General features: G+C 37.5%; 1 protein-coding gene across 3 annotated transcripts in view; it reads right to left on the reverse strand.

Annotated features, from left to right (window-relative positions):
* Nucleotides 1–248: 248 nt before the first annotated feature.
* The window catches only part of NETO2 (neuropilin and tolloid like 2), a 91,168-nt gene continuing 71,442 nt past the window's right edge, over nucleotides 249–19,974 (reverse strand). For all 3 annotated transcript variants that reach the window (XM_056136676.1, XM_056136675.1, XM_056136674.1), the window contains exons 8-9: nucleotides 6,423–6,536; nucleotides 249–4,904 (exon numbers count right to left, since the gene is read on the reverse strand). In XM_056136676.1, the coding sequence (XP_055992651.1) occupies nucleotides 4,324–4,904; nucleotides 6,423–6,536 (695 nt within the window). In that variant the 3' untranslated portion in view covers nucleotides 249–4,323. The remainder of the gene's footprint in view (nucleotides 4,905–6,422; nucleotides 6,537–19,974) is intronic.

The raw sequence follows: 19,974 nt of genomic DNA on the forward strand, positions 1-19,974 counted from the left end.
AAAAAATGTGCTCAAGACAAAACACACTAAACATGTATTGAGTCATTAGTTTTGGAGCTTTTGTTGTGGTTAAACCAACCACTTAATTATTTGGGCTATTAATAAAGAAAATACAGAAATTTGAAATGTCATTAGAAGAGGAGCATACGACACTGGGAAAATGATTTTTCAGAGAGCTAAAAGAGATATCTGAGGTCAACTTGTCATTTATAATGGCTCAGAACTCAAATCATCCTCCAAACTTGAGATACAGCACACAAATGTTTAATTTGTTTCTTTTATATTTAAAAAAGATCACAAAAGCAGAGCACTGGAGTTCTTTCTGTATAGTACACCAAGCCTATAAATTGTTAACATTGTTTATTATTAAGAATTCACAGTAATTGTCTTACAGAGTTTGCAAGGGTCAAGAAATCATTGCAATGAAATTATAGAGTAACAAAGTGTTACACAGATATTGGAGCGAAAAGTAAAACGCAATGTTTTGAAATTATTATAGAATAAATTACATTTTAAATCAGTTGAGAAGCTTACAAGTAATATCTTGGCTGCTATTTAGAACAGCTTGACTTTAAAATTAATAGCCAGCTAAAACAGGGAGACAGCAGAAAGCAAGTCAGTTCTGAGTGGTGGATACTCATTCCTCTTCTCTGGACTTCAGTCTTCTCCTTAATAAAGTTGAACCAATTTTCTTGGATTTAAAAAAACCCAAAACAATCAGTTCAATCAATCTGAGCCAAGGCAATTTTTTTTTTTAGTTTTTGAAATAAAATAACACAAACAATATAGTAGACATTTTATAAGATCAATTTCTTACCACTGAGAATTATTCCTGGAATAATAAGTAGGCTTTCCCCGTTCCATCGCATCAGTTGACACACTTAAGAAAGGAAGCATCCTCTAATGAGACAATAGCAGAACTGTAAGAATGTTTGGAAGCAGAGTATTTATGTTCCTTTAACACCTAGTAATTAGTAAAGTGACAAAACCTTGACAGTAGAGTTTTAACAAGACAAATTTAAAGGAACCTTTAAAACTCATATGATGTGAAACATGGAAGATTCTTTGCTTTGTGTTAAAACCTTTAGGTTGAGCAAATCCTCTCACAAAAGGTGCAGCACACTTTCTTACTATATACTTTAGATGTTTGGATTAATATTTTCCTACAATCTATGGGTATTTGATACCTTGTACTAAATTCAGGATCAACTGCATTCCAGGTGGAAGATATAAAAGAAGTGAACTTAGTGCTATGTCTGAATTGGGGACACCCAATTTCCAATGTGTATTTTCTGTTATAGGTTTAATACTGAACACTATAATCTCAGTGATGGCTAAATTTCACCTTTGTCACTAAAATTTATGGCTTTCATCTTAGTAAACAATTTGCAAAGTTATCTTACTGATCATAAAGATGAAAGACTATATAACAACTGTGCTGGTAGTAATGCCTACAATTTATTAATTTCATTTATTTCCCTTTTTTGTACTATACTGCTAAATGTTTCAACAGAAATATGAGGTTTCATATCCATGAAGGCATGTAACATATGGCAGTCTTAATGTTTTAACTATGGATCATCTTTAGTTCTATCCCTGCAGTAAAGTGATCAGAAAGAACAAATCTCTTGAATTACATCATAAGAAGCCTTCAAGGGCTGGAGAGCTCAACTGGCTAAGAATATGCTTTATATGCTGGAGGCCTGATTCAATCCATTGCACTGTATAGTCACCCAAGCATTGCTGGGAGTCATTCTTAACCATAGAGCTGGGAGTAGCTCCCAGCATACAGGGTGAGTCCTCCAAAACAAACAAACAAACAAACACCACAAACAAAAACCCCAAATAAAATGATACTTCACTGGATTAAAATTTGTGATTATGATATATTTTTGTATAATTCAAAAATTCTGAGGATTCAAAACTAGCTTCTGCAGATAAATTTGGCTTTTCTAATATGAAAAATAAGGACCACTTGTTTTAGCAGCCACAAGTTAGGACCCAATTTTTGTTGTCTAAGTTTTACTTGTTGAGGTGTCAACAACCATGAATTTTTGTGCTGTTTTAATGTTAAATGTCTTCTTTAAAGGCTGTGTATTTTTCAGCCCCTTCATGACCTTTTAAAAGAAAAGTGGGTATAAATTCCAAAATAAAAATAGTTAAAAGTGTCCGTAGATAATGCAGTTAAGTATATTTTATCAGTTTCTACAATAATCGAGATGTTAAAATTGGATTGATAACACCTTTTTATAATAGATATTTTACATAGAAATTAAACTAATTCTCCTTTATCATGAAATGAGATCAATTATTAATTATATGAAGCATTTACAATGTTGTTCAACTGCTGGTTGACATAAATTACTAAAAATACCTGTTCAACATAGTATTGAAAGAATTTAGTTATCTAATCTGGCCCTGGTTTATTAGTTCATTAAATATTACATTCATTAAGTCTTACCTTCCAAGTTAAATTTTTAAAGCAGGAAATTAATGCTGACTTAAACTTAAATTATGAACACATTATTTGTAGATCTTTTTATTAAATGGGTACTATGTACTACTAAAATGTGATAAAGAAAACATATTTTGAGGGAGTATTATATATGTGTCTCATACATGTGGTCACAATTTTCGCTATTTTGAGAAAAATGTACATATGTAATCATGAAAATAATGAGTGAAACCTAGTGAAGCTTTAATTTCTCATTTCATTGAGAACTTCCAAAAATATGGAAAATAAGAATTAATTTTTTATTTTTGAGGAATCTCTTTTGATGTTAAGTCTGTATTAGTTGAAATATGTTATATTCTTTTCCATATCCATCTTAATACTCAAAATCTCAGTGCTATAAATAACATGATTGAAGGATCATGTAGTAATGCATATTTAATATGATTTTTGTAGTGATTTAGGACAATAAATATCACATGGTGAAAATATATCATAAATTTTAAATGCAGTAATGAAAGGAAATAAAAAGATTCTGTACACATCACCACAGTCTTTACAATAAATTAGAGTGTTCCATCACAGCATACTTGAATACAATGCTGCTAATATGAACATAAAAAGAAATGTCATGTAGGTCTTTAATATTGATTAATAAAGTTTATACAGTATCAAATAATATCAAAAGTCTAAAAAAACACAATGAGTTTTTTATATCATGTTTATAAACTATTATTTTATATACCATAAAAAAAATAAGGTCAAAGTGCAGTTTAAAAAAAACTGGAAATTGTTATTCTTGGTAAGAACTACAAAAATGTACTGACCCAAGTAAGAAGCAATCTAAAAGACTTCTACAGTATTTTTAGAAATTTTCCTTAAACTTTCATAAAACCATGATTATTTTATGCCACAAAGTAAACCAATACAAATGGAGCTAAATAATTTTAAAACAAAATGAATAGAAAATAGATTTGGTGATGAAAAGCAATTGAAATAAATATAATTACAGGCTTCCCTCTAAAATGAATTGTTCTTTTCAGAAATGAATGGCCCATCACAAAATGTGAACAAATTTGGGAACTTTTAAGGAATTTCTGAACATTTTCATCTTTTTCAGGTTTTTAATTCTATGTGGCAATGGTGCACACTTCCCAGGATTATGAAATTTTTATAGCATAACATCTAAATATGACCTAAAGGTGAGAAATCATATATACTTCTCACAGAAAAGGAAAAACTAAGGATCCAATCATTAAAAGGCAGCAGTATAAAAATTAGTCAAGAAGAAACATATGGAAGAAACATAACTGTCTTAATTAGCACTTACCACAGTAACTAGTTATAGTTTGAAAAATTCTAGAACAAATGCCTATGCTAAAATATGTGTGGTACCTTAACTATTACCTTTATGTAAGAAACTGAGATGGTAAAATTACCGACTTATTACACAATTTTAGAGAAAAGGAGAACAAAAGGAATGCAAAGAAAAAAACTTTTAAGCTTATTATGGATCAAAATAGTGAAAGAGCTATTATCAATCAAGAGCGGTTTTTTTTGTTGCTAAAACTACCAGGCAGCCTGACCCTGGCTCAACAACACAACTCCCCTCTTCAACTGCTATTTAACTTGGTGTTTTGTGACACCAAGCAACAGATGATTTTTTTTTCTACTGAAAGAAGTTCCTTGTTCGTAACGATTATCACTGCCTGAGATAATAAAAACTTCATCAATTACGATAGGTAATGGTAAATGAAGGTCTTCCTAGTTTTGACAGGAGAAAAGGGTGCGTGGCTGCTGAAAACAGTATGGACACTCTGTAGGCTGCATACATACATACTTTAATAATTAATGTCCCCTTTAGTAGGAGATTAAAAATCAATGGATATGGATGCTTGTGCAGAATCTTCTCTCCCCCTGACATATATTTCACAAGGAATCTCTTCCATAACTCTGTCTTCTAGGGCCTGTTCGGGGCACTCATGTGCCTGTTTGAAAGTATAGCTACTTTTTTTGAAGGTGCTATTAAATGTTTTCATTGGCTGTGGTTGTGCAAAGTCATTTCGGAAAGGAAGTTCCATGGAACTGAGATTGGTTCTGCTTTGTTTGACATTGGATGCTTGTGATCCACAGTGATGGTCATGAATGCACCGGGAGGCAGTAGAGGAGCGCCTCATCTTCTGGTAATTGTCCAGTTCTTCTGACAAGTCGGCCAGGTCTGCAGAGATCTCTTTGTCCCTTAGCGAAAACAGTTCATAATGAGGAGGATCAAATACTTCTTGAAATCCAGTTTTATTAAAGGCAGTTTTGCAAGCCATGACCTTTTTTCGAGGCTGCTTCACTTGTACTAAAATAGAAATAATGAGAAGGACCAAGACAATCCCTGATGTAATGCCAATAATTGTTCCATGAGTTTTAGTGATTTGTTCAAATAGACCTGCTCTTTTCTTTTCTGTAGAAAGAAATAAAAAAAAAGAAATGTTCAAAATTTATTACTAAGTCTTATCAGAAACTGATACTTTTGGGTAAAGAGAACTTTTACATTAAACAGACCACAGATAAAGCAACTTAAAATAGTTTTTAAACATATAAAGCAAACTTATTATTATTATTATTTTTATTATTTTGGTCAACTTAACCAATCACAATATGATTACATTATAGAGGAAAAAGACCTGGTATTTTGCTCATAAGGTACGAACATGTAATTTTCAAATTTATTTAAATATATGATTTTAGAAAAAAAGCTAAAATATATTTATTTAGTTCTGTCAAATATCTTTGCTCTGTTAAATTTAGTTTTCTGCTTTGTTATAGATTTGATCATTATAGTACAATCTATAGTAAGATGAAGTAATCCACAATATTTATGTGGATGGCCAAGAGCAAAAGAGAACTAAAATGATCAGATTAATATAATTGGGCATTTTACCATCGTCTACTGTATTCTTTTTGCTTTGGGGCCAGACCCAATGCCTGGCAGTAGGTGCTACTACCAGCTTGGAACTTGGAGGTCACTCTAGGATGTGCTTGAGGAATCTGGTGGTGCTAAGAATTGAACCCAGATCTTCTGTAACAGAAGCAACTACTATTGTTGAATTTAAATACTTTACATCAAGTTCTTGAGACAGCAACATGAGATAACATTAAACTTACATTGTAAGATATTTATTGAATTGATAAGATAATAGGAGTAGATAAGCTTTATAATGATTTTTAAATACGCAAGGGTATGCACAGGTTGAACATCATTTTGAATCAGTGATCTGACAATCAGCTTAAAAACACTCAATTATTGCTATAATCCATACTTATCTTTCAGAGAGTAAATTTGGAAGGATAGCACAGGAAACTTTATGAAATAAAACATTAATTCCTACAACTATTCTCCTTCTATACTATAAGACTTAATACATCAGTTGATTTTTATTAAATAGATCCACATAAGTGAAAAAAACAATAATACTCTTATTTTGAGACTAAGGTATCATTAATAATGCAAGAGTCTAAACTATAATGACAAGAAAACAAAATTGCAGGCTGGGGAGGGGGTTACAGAAGGGAAACTGGGGACACTGGTAAAGGGAATGAATGCTTGATCATTGTACACTTGAACTTCAATCATGAATAATTCTGTAACTAGGTAATTCACGATGACAATATATTTTTTTTAAAGAACAATATAAAAGAAAATGAGGACAGGCAATTTACAATGGTCTTTTGACTAACATGAGGAGTTTAATTTCTTTAAAAAAGGTTTTTTAGAATAAGAAATCTTTGCTTCTGTTCCATCTCAAAGGTCTAAAATACATCTTAAGAAATGTTCTTCAAGAGAACAATTATATTAGGTCTCCATTATTGCAAGTACAGTGATGCTAAGACAAGTTGAAGAAAAAGACATTTCAAGTCTTTCTTAATGAAAGACATTAGTCACTCTTCTCTCAAGAATAGCCTTTGCCAGTGAACTCACCTTTACAATGATTTTCATCCCAGGGATATGCACAGTTTTGGATACCGTTGCAGACCAGAGAATTATTGATGCACATGTTGCTATGGCAAAAGAAAGTGCTGCCTGTGCAGGGAGCTACAGGAAACAAGAAACTTTATCATAAAGAGTTAAAATCATGTAGATTATGAACTCACCCTGATCTATTTTACACTTACTCTTATGGAATCAGTATCTTACCTCAAAGGCCTTCCCATCAATAAACTGTGTACCACATGAACAATAACACAAAGGTCAATATCATCTGATCTTGGCACATATCTGCTACATATACTCATGTAGGGCACCTAAAGGTCATTTTACTTATTTTATTATTATTTTTGTTTAGTTTTGGGGTTATAAACCAAGGTGCTCAGGGCTTACGCCTGGTGGTGTTTGGTGTAGCATACATGGTGCCAGGGATTAGAACTGAAGTCAGCTGCATGCAAGGCAAGTACCTTAACTACTTGCTATCTCTCTAACTTCTGAAGTCAATTTTTAATGTAATGACAGTATAAACATATTTCATATAAAATCATGCAGATAGCAACATATTTTTCTCCCCAAACTTTAAAAGAAATTTTGGTAAAGATGTAGAGACATTGGAACCCTTGCATTGCCTGTAAGAATGTATGGTACAGCAGCTGTATGACAAAGTCTGAAAAACTTACACAGGTTACCATATGATCCAGACGTTTTCTTTCAAGGTACTTTTACAAAGGAATTGAAAGCAGGAATTACAATAGGTATTTGCATACTAATGGCAGGCACAGCACTATTCATAATAATCAAAAGGTACGCAAATGTTTAAATGATAGCAAACCTACTGAGCTCTTGATATTCCTAACTGCTTGAGGTATTCACTACGTCCAAAAAAAAAAAATCCAACATTTTCTTGCTCTTATCTGTTTAACTTTCATTTTCCAGTCAGACCCAAACTTGTGACTATCTTTGATGAATTCTCTCTTGCTTTCAAACTTCAAACTTGTTGAGGTATGAAACCTTGTTGAGGTCACCAAATCTTGGTGAGTCTATCTCCATAACTCTTTTTTTCTTATGGCTCCTTTGGCTTGGACCTTCCTGTTTTCCTACCTGAACTGTGAAAGTAGCTTCCTTGTGCCCTCAACTAAATAAAGTGTAGCTCTGATGACATTTTGTAGCACACAAAGGCATTACTAGTCCCTAAAGTCTGTAACTCAAAGTCTATATTTAGCCTTTTAATTTTAAGGTCCCTGAATTCTAGCTTTTAAGGTCCCTGAATTCTAGCTTTTAATCTACTTTTCCTGGTTCATTTATCTCTGTTCCCTCTTCAACTATTTCCTGTGTCTCAAATTAGCTCTGTTATATACCTTTGTAAATTCTATTACTTCTGTTTGCAGTAACACCTCAATTAACATTTCTACTTTCAAAGATAAATTCAAAGGACATACCTTCAAAATAATTACTTGTTATTCCAAATTTGATGCTGCCTGCCAGACAGAATTTGAATACTGAATATAAAATCACATTTGTTTGTTTCAAATGTTCTTTGTCTTGACCCTTCTGTATTTTCCTTATCTGCCTATGATATCTCATCTAAGTGACTATAAGATCCTTTAAGACAGTTTCTGGGGGCTGGAGAGATAGCACCTTGCACGCGGCCAACTCGGGTTTGATTCCCAGAATCCCATATGTCCCTCGAGCACTGCCAGGAGTATTTCCTGAGTAAAGAGCCAGGAGTAACCCCTGTGCATCGCCGGGTGTGATCTAAAAGGCAATCAATCAATCAATCAATCAATCAATACAGTTTCTGAAACAGTCCTTTATTGAATCACCTGAAGAGCTTTAAAACACTCCTAATGTCTTCTGCTCCTAATAACATGGCTGAGGGCCCGATGACCACCACCATGATAACAGAATCACTGTAATCTCTGAGAGTGAGACTCAATATTTTTCTCTGAGGGCGAGGCTTCAGTATTTTCAACGTTTTTCTGGTGATTTCAATGAGCAATTTTGGGAACCTCTGTTTTAGGACAGAGACATATATCTATATCTATATATATCTCTATATATCACATCATATATATCATAGCATATGATACATATATATATATATAGAGAGAGAGAGAGAGAAAATAGGAGTGTGTGTGTGACAGTTAAAAAGTTGTTCATGATTGGGTGTCATACAATGTTACAATACCTGATACATATATATGCATATATAATATATATTATTATATAATATACAATGCATTTATATGTAATATAATAATGTATTATATATAATATATAATATAATACATATATACTACACACACACACATATATATATATATATGCCTCTCGGAGAGCCCGGCAAGCTACCATGAGTATCCCGCCGGCACGGCAGAGCCTGGCAAGCTACCCAGGGCATATTTGATATGCCAAAAACAGTAACAATAACGGGTCTCATTCCCCTAACCCTGAAAGGGCCTCCAACACGGCAGTGTTGAGAAAGACAAGTAATGAGAGGCTGCTAAAATCTCAGGGCTGGGACTAATGAAGGTGTTACTGGCACCCACTCGATGCCAGTAAATCGATGAATGGGATGACAGTGATGACAGTGATTGGGGGGAGGGTTACATCTGGTGAGGCTCAGGACTTACTCCTGGTTTTGCACTTAGGGATCACTCCAGGCAGGGCTTGGAGACCACATGGGGCACTAGGGATTGAACCCAGGTTGGCTGCAAGCTAGGCAAGTGCCCTACCCGTTGTGCTATTTCTCCAGCCCCATAATGGTATTTTGAAAACCATTTTCTGGTTTTGTCAAAGTTAATGTCAAAGCTAATTTAATAAGATACAAGCAACAGCCACAAAAGGCATTATTGACAAGTCACTTGTCACAAGCCATTTAATGGAAAAGAAAGAGAAATGACTCTTCTTTGCAGAGATTCATTCATTTGAATTATCAGGAATTTAGGGGAAGATTCAAAAATCTGTCCTCAAAGTTCCTCTACATTTTTAAAAAAGAAAAGTTAGGGGATATGGTGCCACCAGCAGGTAAATCTGTACCTGTGAGGCGAGTACAGCACCCTGATGGCGCCTTTAGACTTTCAGATACACCCAAATTGCTGCTGTGCCTTTGGCCAGACCCCAAACACCTGGGGCCAAGTTTACCAAGAAAATAAACGGCCAAAAGTTAGGCCAACAAACCACCTCCGGCTCAGCTATATAATTGGAGGCATGGCCTCTCTGGTTCCTGATCGAACTGCTTAACGGCCATGATCCCAGACTCAGAAACAAATTTCAAAACCCAGCGGCTTTCGGCAGAAATGCATCCAGTCCCTGCAGCAGGCTACTGGTGCTGGGCCACCCCACGTGAGGCTTCACAGGATGGGGGTGGAGCTGTCCCTTTCCTCCCCATCCCAATGAGACCCCGAGTCGCTGCCCATGAACGGCCTCTCTGATTCCTGATCAAGCTGCTTAATGGCATGATCCCAGAGACTCAGAAACAAATCTCGAAACCCAGCAGCTTTTGGCAGAAATGTATCCAGACCCTGCAGTAGGTTACTGTCGCCGGGCCACCCCAGGGGGGGATGAGTGCTGTCCCTCCACCTGCTCCCCCCCCCCCCCGCCCCCGGTGGCCGGTGGCTGCCATCCTCCAGAGGTCATCGGACAGTCAGATGTAGGTCCTCAGTGACGAGACACTTGGGGTCTCATGGGATGTGGGTGGAGCCGGCCCTTTCCTCCCTGTCCCAACAAGACCCTGAGTTGCCGCCCATGAACGGCCTCTCTGGTTCCTGATCAAGCTGCTCAATGGCCATGATCCCAGAGACTCAGGAACAAATCTCAGAATCCAGATTTTGGCAGAAATCCCTCCAGATTTAATTGTTAAAATTTCAGAATTTCAAAATCACACGGCCACTACTGCAGCCATGAGATATCATATGTTATTCATAACCAGCAATAGAAAACAAATTGTCTACTGTTGCCTTTTTGGCAGATCTGAGTGTTAGGGTAAAATTCCAAATAATAATGATGGGTCCGGTGTCAAAATATTGAATGTAATCAAAGTAGAGAGAGAGTAATGTGGAAATTATCTGCCCCACAGGTAGGGGAAGGGTGTGGGATGGGGGTTTACTGGGGTTTTTGGTGGTGGAGAATGGGCACTGGTGAAGGTATGGATGTTTCATTGTATGACCGAGACTTAAATCTGAAAGCTTTGTAACTGCTCTCACGGTGATTCAATAAATAAAATTATCACTGTCACTGTCACTGTCCTCCTGTTGTTCAGGCTCGAGCAGGCCCAGTAACATTGTGAGACTTGTTGTTACTGTGTTTGGCATATCGAATACATCACGGGTAGCTTGCCAGGCTTTGCTGTGTGGGCGAGATACTCTCGGTAACTTGCTGGGCTCTCCGAGAGGGGTGGAGGAATTGAACTTGGGTTGATTGGGTCAGTCACATGCAAGGCAAATGCCCTACTTGCTGTGTTATCTTAAAAAAAAAAAAGCAAGGTGGAGTTCATGCCCAATTCAATCAGCCTAATCAGTGGCTGAATAAATAGCAGTACTCCTACATTTAAAAAAAAAGAGAGAATTTAAAAACAAAAATTGTTGCAGTATTTGCTCACCAGATTGCCTGGCGCGATAGCGCAGCGGTAGGGCGTTTGCCTTGCACGCAACCAATATGGCCGACCTGAGTTCGATTCCTCTGCCCCTTTTGGAGAGCCCAGCAAGCTACCGAGAGTATCTCGCCCACACGGCAGAGCCTGGCAAGCTCCCCGTGACGTATTCGATATGCCAAACACAGTAACAACAAGTCTCACGATGGAGACGTTACTGGGCCCGCTCGAGCAAATTGATGAACAACGGGAGGACAGTGACTGTGATTGCGTGGCGATCCTTTCCCTTGTATTGTTTTACAGCCTGGAAAAAAAAACAATACTTCCCTAAAGTTCTTCCACTTTTAAGCTAAGTCTGTGTTTACAATGAGCTGTAGCATCCTTTAATGTAAAAATGATCCTCATTCACTCACAAAATAATAAAGATTGCTTTAAAATACTTAGTTAAGCGCCAGAGCAATAGTACAATGGGTAGAGTATCTGCCTTGCATTCAGTTTATTTGGGTTCCATCCTGGGGACTCTATATGGTTCCCCAATTCCTGCCAGGAATGATCCCTGTGCATCCATGCATGTGCCCTCCAAACAAAACAAACTTGGCCAGGGGCTGGAGTGAAAGTACAGTAGGTAGGGTGCTGGGTGTGGGCCCAAAATGAAACAAAAGAAAGACTGGCACTATATAAAGTGTCTTTCAATTACAATGAAATGAAACTAGAAATCATTAACAAAGAATACTTGGGGTCAGAGAGATAGTACAGCAGACAGTGCACTTGCCTTGCACATAGCCAACTCAGGTTTAATCCCCAGCACCCCATTTAGTCCCCTGAGCTCACCAAAAGTGATCTCTGACTGCAGAGCCAGGAACACTTCTCTGAGTTCTGAGCATTGCCAGGTGTGGCCTCCAAACAAAACCAACAAAAACAGAAAAAGAAAACTAAAAAATGTAAAGACATGGGAAATTAGATTATACACTCTTTTGTGTTGTTTTGTTTGTAGATACACAGATACAAAATGAAATTTCTGTGTTTAAAGACGTAAACAGCAGCCTCCTTAGTAACCTATGCAACCAGCTGCTTATATGGGCTGTCCTAAGGTATTAAGGTAATGTTTCTCAATCTTTTTTCTGACTGTGGCCCTCTTCTGACCATCTTTGTTTCCTATGGTCTCCCCTTGTTCTACTCATAGACACCCTAATCTAGTGCGGTGGCCCCTCATTTATGTGTTTTTCACCTGTCACTTTCTTCCTGGAATATTTTGGGCTCCGATTGAAGACCAGATACTGCTGTGTCCCCACCCACCCCACCCAAAAAGGGCTGCTCAAAGGAACTTTGGAGATAGCTTTCTTCAATGGACATTTATTTCTGCCTTCAAACTGTCCCCGATTTTACGCTCAAAGCAAGCATGAAGTACCTTTGGAAAACCTCCAAGACAGAATGGACAGAGCCCATATTGGCCAAGTTCCCATGTCCACCCACACCAAGTTGCAGAACAAGGAACATGTGAGTGAGGTTGTAGGGTCAAACTCAAGTTTGCTATTTGCCAAAATATCTGTACCTTTAAGAAGTGAGGTTGGACTAACTTTAATATAGATCAGTAGAAGACATAGTGGCTTAAAAGCATCTCATCCTAGATGGCTGTGGGGGGGTCAAATAAAGTTTTACCAGCAGCCCTCTTGACAAATGGCAAACTATATATTCCTGAGAGATCGCAGAATTTCCTCTCCTGAATCAGGGCTCACCATAAAATCTGTCTCCTGGCCAACAACAATTACAATAACAACAACAACAACAAACTATACAACAAATTTCTAACTTGACAATTCCCAGAAATACACAATCTACCAAACTGAATTACAAAAAATAGAAAAAAAAAATCTGAATCGGTCTCTAGCTGGTCAAGATATTGAAAGAAACCTCATTTCTCCTTGTCAGCTTCAACGAACAGTTTCATTTTAGTTGTCCCCAAATCAGAGGTTTTAGGGAGGGGAGACAAAATTATGGCCCATTAAAATGAATGTAAGCTCAATCCAGTTAATCAATCAGTAAAGGTAAAAGGTAAAGGCCCTCACGTTGATCATCGATTTGCTCGAGCGGGCCCAGTAACGTCTCCATTGGAGACTTTTGTTGTTACTGTGTCTGGCATATCGAATACTCTCGGTAGCTTGCCGGGCTCTCCGAGAGGGGCGGAGGAATCGAACTCGGGTCGGCCATGTTGGCTGCGTGCAAGGCAGACGCCCTACCCGCTGTGCTATCGCTCCAGCCCAATCAATCAGAATTTTATTTATTTATTTTAATTTTTAAATTTTATAAAGTCACAATTAACAATAATTACATTCAATATTCGAACACCAATCCCACCACCATGACACCTGCCCACCACTATATTTTGGATGTTTCCATCCTGAACCCCAACCCCTGCCCCAAAGCAGAACCGAAATAATTTATTTTGTATTGTTATGAAAAACTACTGAAATGCTACAAAAAGTTTCCTTAGAGGAAAGAGTGTGAATTCAATCAGAATTTTATATATAAAAACTTTACAGATATAATTTTACATATAACCTTCAGGCCAAGAATAAGCCCTGAGCATCACTGGATGCGGAGGTGTTTTAAGTTAAAACAATCTAAAAGAAAATGAAAAATCAGAAATTGGAAAAGAAACTCAAACAATAACACAAGAGAATTATATCAAAGTACAAGAAAGAATAAATGAACAAAAAAAATGACAAATTTTTAAGAAAACTAGCAGTGTAGCACTGTCCTCCCGTTGTTCATAGATTTGCTTGAGCGGGCCCAGTAATGTCTCCATTGTGAGACTTATTGTTACCGTGTTTGGCATATCCAATACGTCATGGGTAGCTTGCTAGGCTTTGCTGTGTGGGTGAGATATTCTCGGTAGCTTGCCAGACTCTCTGAGAGGGGCAGAGGAATTGAACCTGGCTTAGACACACCGGTCGCAAACGCCCAACCGCCTGTGCTATCACTCCAGCCCTAGCATACTGTACTGAAAAACAAAAACTTTTGCTTTTTGCTGCCTACAAGAAATGCTGTTGATCTTCGCACACTTTACTGTAAGGAAACTCTTTTGAAACTTTTTTGCATCATTTTTAGCCGAATATTCATAACAAGTGATACAAAATAAATTATTTAAGTCCTGCTTGGGGGCAGGGTCTGGGGGTTAGGTGGAAACATTAGAATTATGGTGGCAGGAAGGTATAATGGTGGTGGGATTGGTGTTAGATTAAATGTAATAAACTATTGTGAAAAACTTCATTTAAAAAAACACATGTTGAATTCAAGACAAATTATAGGTTTAAAACTAAACACTAAAAAATAATGCCAAAACGAAATAGTAGCTTTATTTTTAGTATTTTGACTTTAGTATTTTTTTGGGGGGGAGGGTATTGGGATGTATCTGACAATGTTTAGAGGCTATTCCTGGTTTGATACTCAGGGTTACTCTTCGTGGTGCTCAGGGGAACATTCAGTGCCAGGTTTGAAGTTAGGGTTCTTACATACAAAGTACATGGTAAGCCCTTTGAGCCATCTCACAGGTTCACCAAATAGTCAATTTAAAAAAGGCAATAATAGGGTCTAGAGTGGTAGTACAGGCATTAAGTGTTTGCCTTTCAAGCAGCAGACCCTGGTTCAACACTGGCACCACAAATGGTCCCCTGAACACTGCAAGGAGTGATCTCTGAATGTAAAGCCGGGGGTAAGTCCTGAGCGCACATGTGTCTGGACAAAAAACAAAAAGGGCAGGTATATTTTTACCAACTCTACTTGTATCAGAGAACATAGATTTTCAATTTAAAAATAGAGATATAAGAGTCTTACATAACTATCACAATCACAGTCACGGTCCTCCCATTGTTCATCGATTTGCTCGAGCGGGCCCAGTAATGTCTCCATCATGAGACTTGTTGTTACTGTGTTTGGCATATTGAATACGTCACGGGTAGCTTGCCAGGCTTTGCCGTGAGGGCGAGACACTCTCAGTAGCTTGCCGGGCTCTCCAAGAGGGGCAGAGGAATCGAACTCGGGTCAGCCATGTTGGCTGCGTGCAAGGCAAACGCCTTACCTACTGTGCTATCACTCCAGCCCACATAACTATCAAAGGTATAATAATAAGTTTTTATGTTTAACACGAGAGCACCAACATAAATTAAGCAACTAGTAATAAAGTGATACCAATAGTAATATAATAATAGGAGATTTAATTATAGACAGATCAATTAGACTAAGGAAATTACAACTTTAAATGATGAACCAGGATATGAGTTAATAGATATTTATAGAATATTTTACATCAAAGAAGTGGAATCTACATTTTTTCAAGTGCATATAAAACCTTTTAAACAATAAATCACTTGCTTGAACACAAAAATTAGCATCAATACATTTATGAAGAATAAAATGATAAGAGTATTTTTTCTAATCATAATGCTATAAAACTAGAATGCAAATGTGTAAAGAAAATTGTAAAAACCTTAAAAATTTGGAGACTAAATGCTTTACTTCTCATGAAGTCTCCAATGGAGACGTTACTGGGCCCACTCGAGCAAATCGATGATCAACGGGAGGGCCTTTACCTTAACCTCATGAAGTAAAGAAATTTTTTTTTTTAATGTCTGGAGAAAAATGGGAATAAAAAAAGTTATCAGCACATATAGAAAGCCTCTACAATCTTAGCTCCCCACCTCCACATCGTAGACCCACTATTTGCTTCTCCAAAATACTCATCATACTTCACACTGTACACAATGTGTCTTCATTTCTCATCTCTAGTGAAGATCAGTAAGTAAGGGGCTGGCGCGGTAGTACGGTGGGAAGGGCGTTGCATGCAGCTGACCCGGTTCGATTCCCAGCATCCCATATGGTCCCCTAGCACCACCAGGATAATTCCTGAGTGCAGTGCCAGGTGTAACCCCTATGCATCGCCAGATGTGACCCAAAAAGAAAAAAAAAGACCAGTAAGTAAGGAAAAGAGCAAACACAACTTAATCCCTCAGAGACTAGGAAAGGGCAGGAGTGTGGGGTGTAGAGTGGGGGGTAAGGAAAGTAGGTGGTGGCAGTTAGGAAAGTAGGTGGTGATATTAACTATAAAGATTCACTCTTTGCAACGCAAACACAATGGGAAAGCTACACAGAAGCCTATCAAATTCAGTGAGTGAAAACTATAGCACCTAAGGCTCGCCAGTACCAAAAAGCTCTGCAGACTCTCAGAGAATGACCTTAGTGATACCACATTGAGGATGTTTAATGAGGTGAAAGAAATGAGGTACAATCATTTACGAGAACAGAAATGAGAAAACTACAATCAGAAATGATAGAAATGAACATGGTAGGAGATATGAAAAAAAAATCAATCAAAGGTCTGAGCAGCAGAGTAATAGCAGTTGAGGTAAAGGTTGGCAAGCACAAAGATTAGAGGAAGGACACCTCTAAAAAACAAGTGAAGACAGAAAAGAGTCAACACATCAGAGAACTACGGGATGAGTTCAAGAGGAATAATATAAGAATCACTGGAGTCCCTTACTAACCAGAAGAAGAAAGAAATCACACATAAGTATTTCCCGGAACTGAGGGCTGCAAGTATCCAGATTCAAGAGGACCAAAGGGCTCCAGTAAAAACAGACCCAAATAGAAAAACACACTGTAATCAGAATGACAAAAGCTAGAGACAGAATACTGAAAGCAGCAAGGTTAAAAAAAAAAAAAGGGAAACACTTAAAATTCACAGCAGATATATCAAATGAGACTATCTGAGCCAGAAGAAAATGGTGGGATATTGGGGCTGAAGTGATAGCACAGCGGGCATGGCATTTGCCTTGCACGCGACCAACGCGGGTTCGATTCCCAGCATCCCATATGGTACGGTCCCCTGAGTACAGCCGGGAGTAATTCCTGAGTGAGTGCATGAGCCAGTAGTAAACCCCTGTGCATCACAGATGGTGGAATTTAGTACAAAAACTCAACCAAATGAACACCTCATCAAGAATACTCTATCCAGCTAGATTATCATTTAGATTTCAAGGAATGATACAAAGCTCATGGACAAGCAACAGCTTAGGGATTTCATAGTCTTGAAATCAGTTTTGTAAAAAGTGTTAAGGGAGCTTCCTTAAAGAGAATAAGTTTCTCAGCAGCTTGCCAATGAGTATGGCATACACTCCATAGGCCTTATGGTTATTTGCTACTAGATTTAAAAAGGTATGTTTGTTCCTAACTTGCTACAGTTTTTATACTTTTTCAGTAATACGTTGTTGTTTCATTTATAATGTATATTGCATGTTTACTCAGCTATTTTTAATTTACATCTACACTATAATACTTTATTAATGCAGCTACTTATTAATGGCTAGAGCGATAGCACAGCGGCAGGGCGTTTGCCTTGCACGCAGCCAACATGGCCGACCCGAGTTCGATTCCTCCGCCCCTCTCGGAGAGCCCGGCAAGCTACCGAGAGTATCTCGCCCGCACGGCAGAGCCTGGCAAGCTCCCCGTGACGTATTCGATATGCCAGACACAGTAACAACAAAGTCTCCAATGGAGACGTTACTGGGCCCGCTCGAGCAAATCGATGATCAACGGGAGGGCCTTTACCTTTTACCTTTACTTATTAATGGAGCTACAATAAGCATTATGTATACTATAATATTTTCTAACAAAAAGCCAACATTACCCTTTTAGGATAAAATACACTTTTATTCTCCTTAGTACTATTTATATTTTCCTTTAAATTAGAAAAGTTTCTTCTCCTTACTCTTGCATACTTTCACACAACTTAGTAATAGTTTTGTCTATTTCGTGTATACTTGGTTTTATCTGGGCTGGAGCAATAGCACAGCGGGTAGGGTGTTTGCCTTGCACGCGGCTGACCCGGTTTCGATTCCTCCGTCCCTCTCAGAAAGTCTGGCAAACTACTGAGAGTATCTCGCCTGCACGGCAGAGCCTGGCAAGCTCCCCGTGGTATATTTGATATGCCAAACACAGTAACAACAAGTCTCACAATAGAGACATTACTGGTGCCCGCTCGAGCAAATCGATGAACAGTGGGAAGATAGCGCTACAGGTTTTATCTGTTTCACGTAAATGGTCTAATATATTAGCAGAGAATTATACTAACAATTCCCTCTCCCCCCCCACAGACTCTTTAAACACTGTGGTTTACTAAGTTGTTGATGATGATTTGTTGTAGGCATTCAATATCCCAACACCAATCCCACCACCACTGTCACCCTTTCTCTCCACCACTGTCTCCATTTTCCCAACCACCCTTCAAGATTGCCCCTGTAGCAGGTCCACAATAATTTATTTTATATTGCTTGTTACCGTTAAATGACTAATGAAATGATCAAAAATATTCCTGTAGAAGAAAATTTGTGAAAATTGTTGTATCTCACCCTGGGGACAGGTCTGAGAGTTTACTAAGAGTTTACTAAGAGTTTACTAAGTCCTGGTCTGAGAGTTTACTAAGCTGTTGTTGCAAGTTAAGCCTTCTGTGTATATGTTCTTTTTAGCTAAGATTGGTTGGCTTCTATGGTACATCCTACCAAATCTGGTATGTTACTACTGGGATAAAACAATATTAAAAATGTTTACAATTTATGTATCTATAAAAAAGATACTCCAGATTTGAAAAACAAATCTTTTATCAACTTATCACTGACTTAGAATTCTGTGAAATTTTAAGAGTTTAGCTTTACCCATCAATATGTGTCTAGGTATAATTACCTCCATAATAAAAGAAAAATCTCTCTTATGTGGGATATGAGGAAAATTAGTAAGGAACCAAAAAATGGATAAAAGCATCAAAATTGGAGATACTTCAAAAACTGTTATTCACTGTGAATTACAAATTCATTCATGGTTGGGCTTCAGGCATACAATGTCCAGATACCAATCTCTTCACCAGTATTTAAACTTTCCATATTCCCTCCTATCTACCAGACTCTAAGAAAGACACTTTTTAAATAAAGCACTGTGGCTTACAGTACACTGTTAGCAACAGGGTTTCATGCATAACATTTTACCACCTTTCAACATTCTCTCGTACTTCTGGTTGACCACTTCCCTCCACCATTGTTGTAGTATTCTCTTCCCTGTCCTACTGGAACTGGAGATTTTGTCCACAAAATTGAGCTTACCCTGGAGGAAGCGGGGGGACTGGGAGGGAACCTTGGGACACTGGTGGAAGGAGGCATGCACCCTGGTGATGCATGTGGTACTGGAATAATGTATGCATGAAATGTATAATATACTGTAAATGATGGTACATAAATAAAATTTTTAAAAAAGAACATATAAAAGGTACTGAGGAATGTTAATAGTAATGTATACCTTTATTTGAGAAAAATCCCAAATAAACATTTTAACCTTACAGATAAAAGGGCTAGAAAAAGAATAAATCTGATACAAATAACATCAAACTTTGGAGGAGAAATTCTTTCTTAATTCCCATTACCCTTGTATGTAATGTTGTTTTAAGTCCCTCCTTGACAGGGTCAAGGATTTTGATTCACTTAACCTCCATGGACTTTTGTCCCTGTCTCCTGGAGCAACTGAATTCCTTTGTTTTCTCATTACTTTTAAATTTTTGTGCATACTGACAATGGAGTTTCATTTTTGGAGGAAAAATGAATAAAATAAATATGTGCAAAATTAAGTTATACAGCATTCGCAAACCCTTAGTTACACTATAAAGAAGAGAGAAAGTCAATAAATTTAGAAAGGAAAAGGGGAGAAATTATAAATATTATAAGATGCTAATGAAAAACTATATTACAAATGAATTCAATAACCCATAAGAAATGACTCATCTGAAATAAATAAAGCCCACCAAAATGGAAACAAGAAAGAAAAAAAACTGGGGACCATTCTCAATACAGTGTTTGCATTTAAATTGCCAAATTCCACAGCAGGACTCCAATGGCTCCTAGCTAGGTGACTCTATCA

Source organism: Sorex fumeus, unplaced genomic scaffold (genome assembly GCF_029834395.1).
Source record: "Sorex fumeus unplaced genomic scaffold, SorFum_2.1 ptg000122l, whole genome shotgun sequence".
In the NCBI taxonomy this organism is placed as follows: domain Eukaryota; kingdom Metazoa; phylum Chordata; class Mammalia; order Eulipotyphla; family Soricidae; genus Sorex; species Sorex fumeus.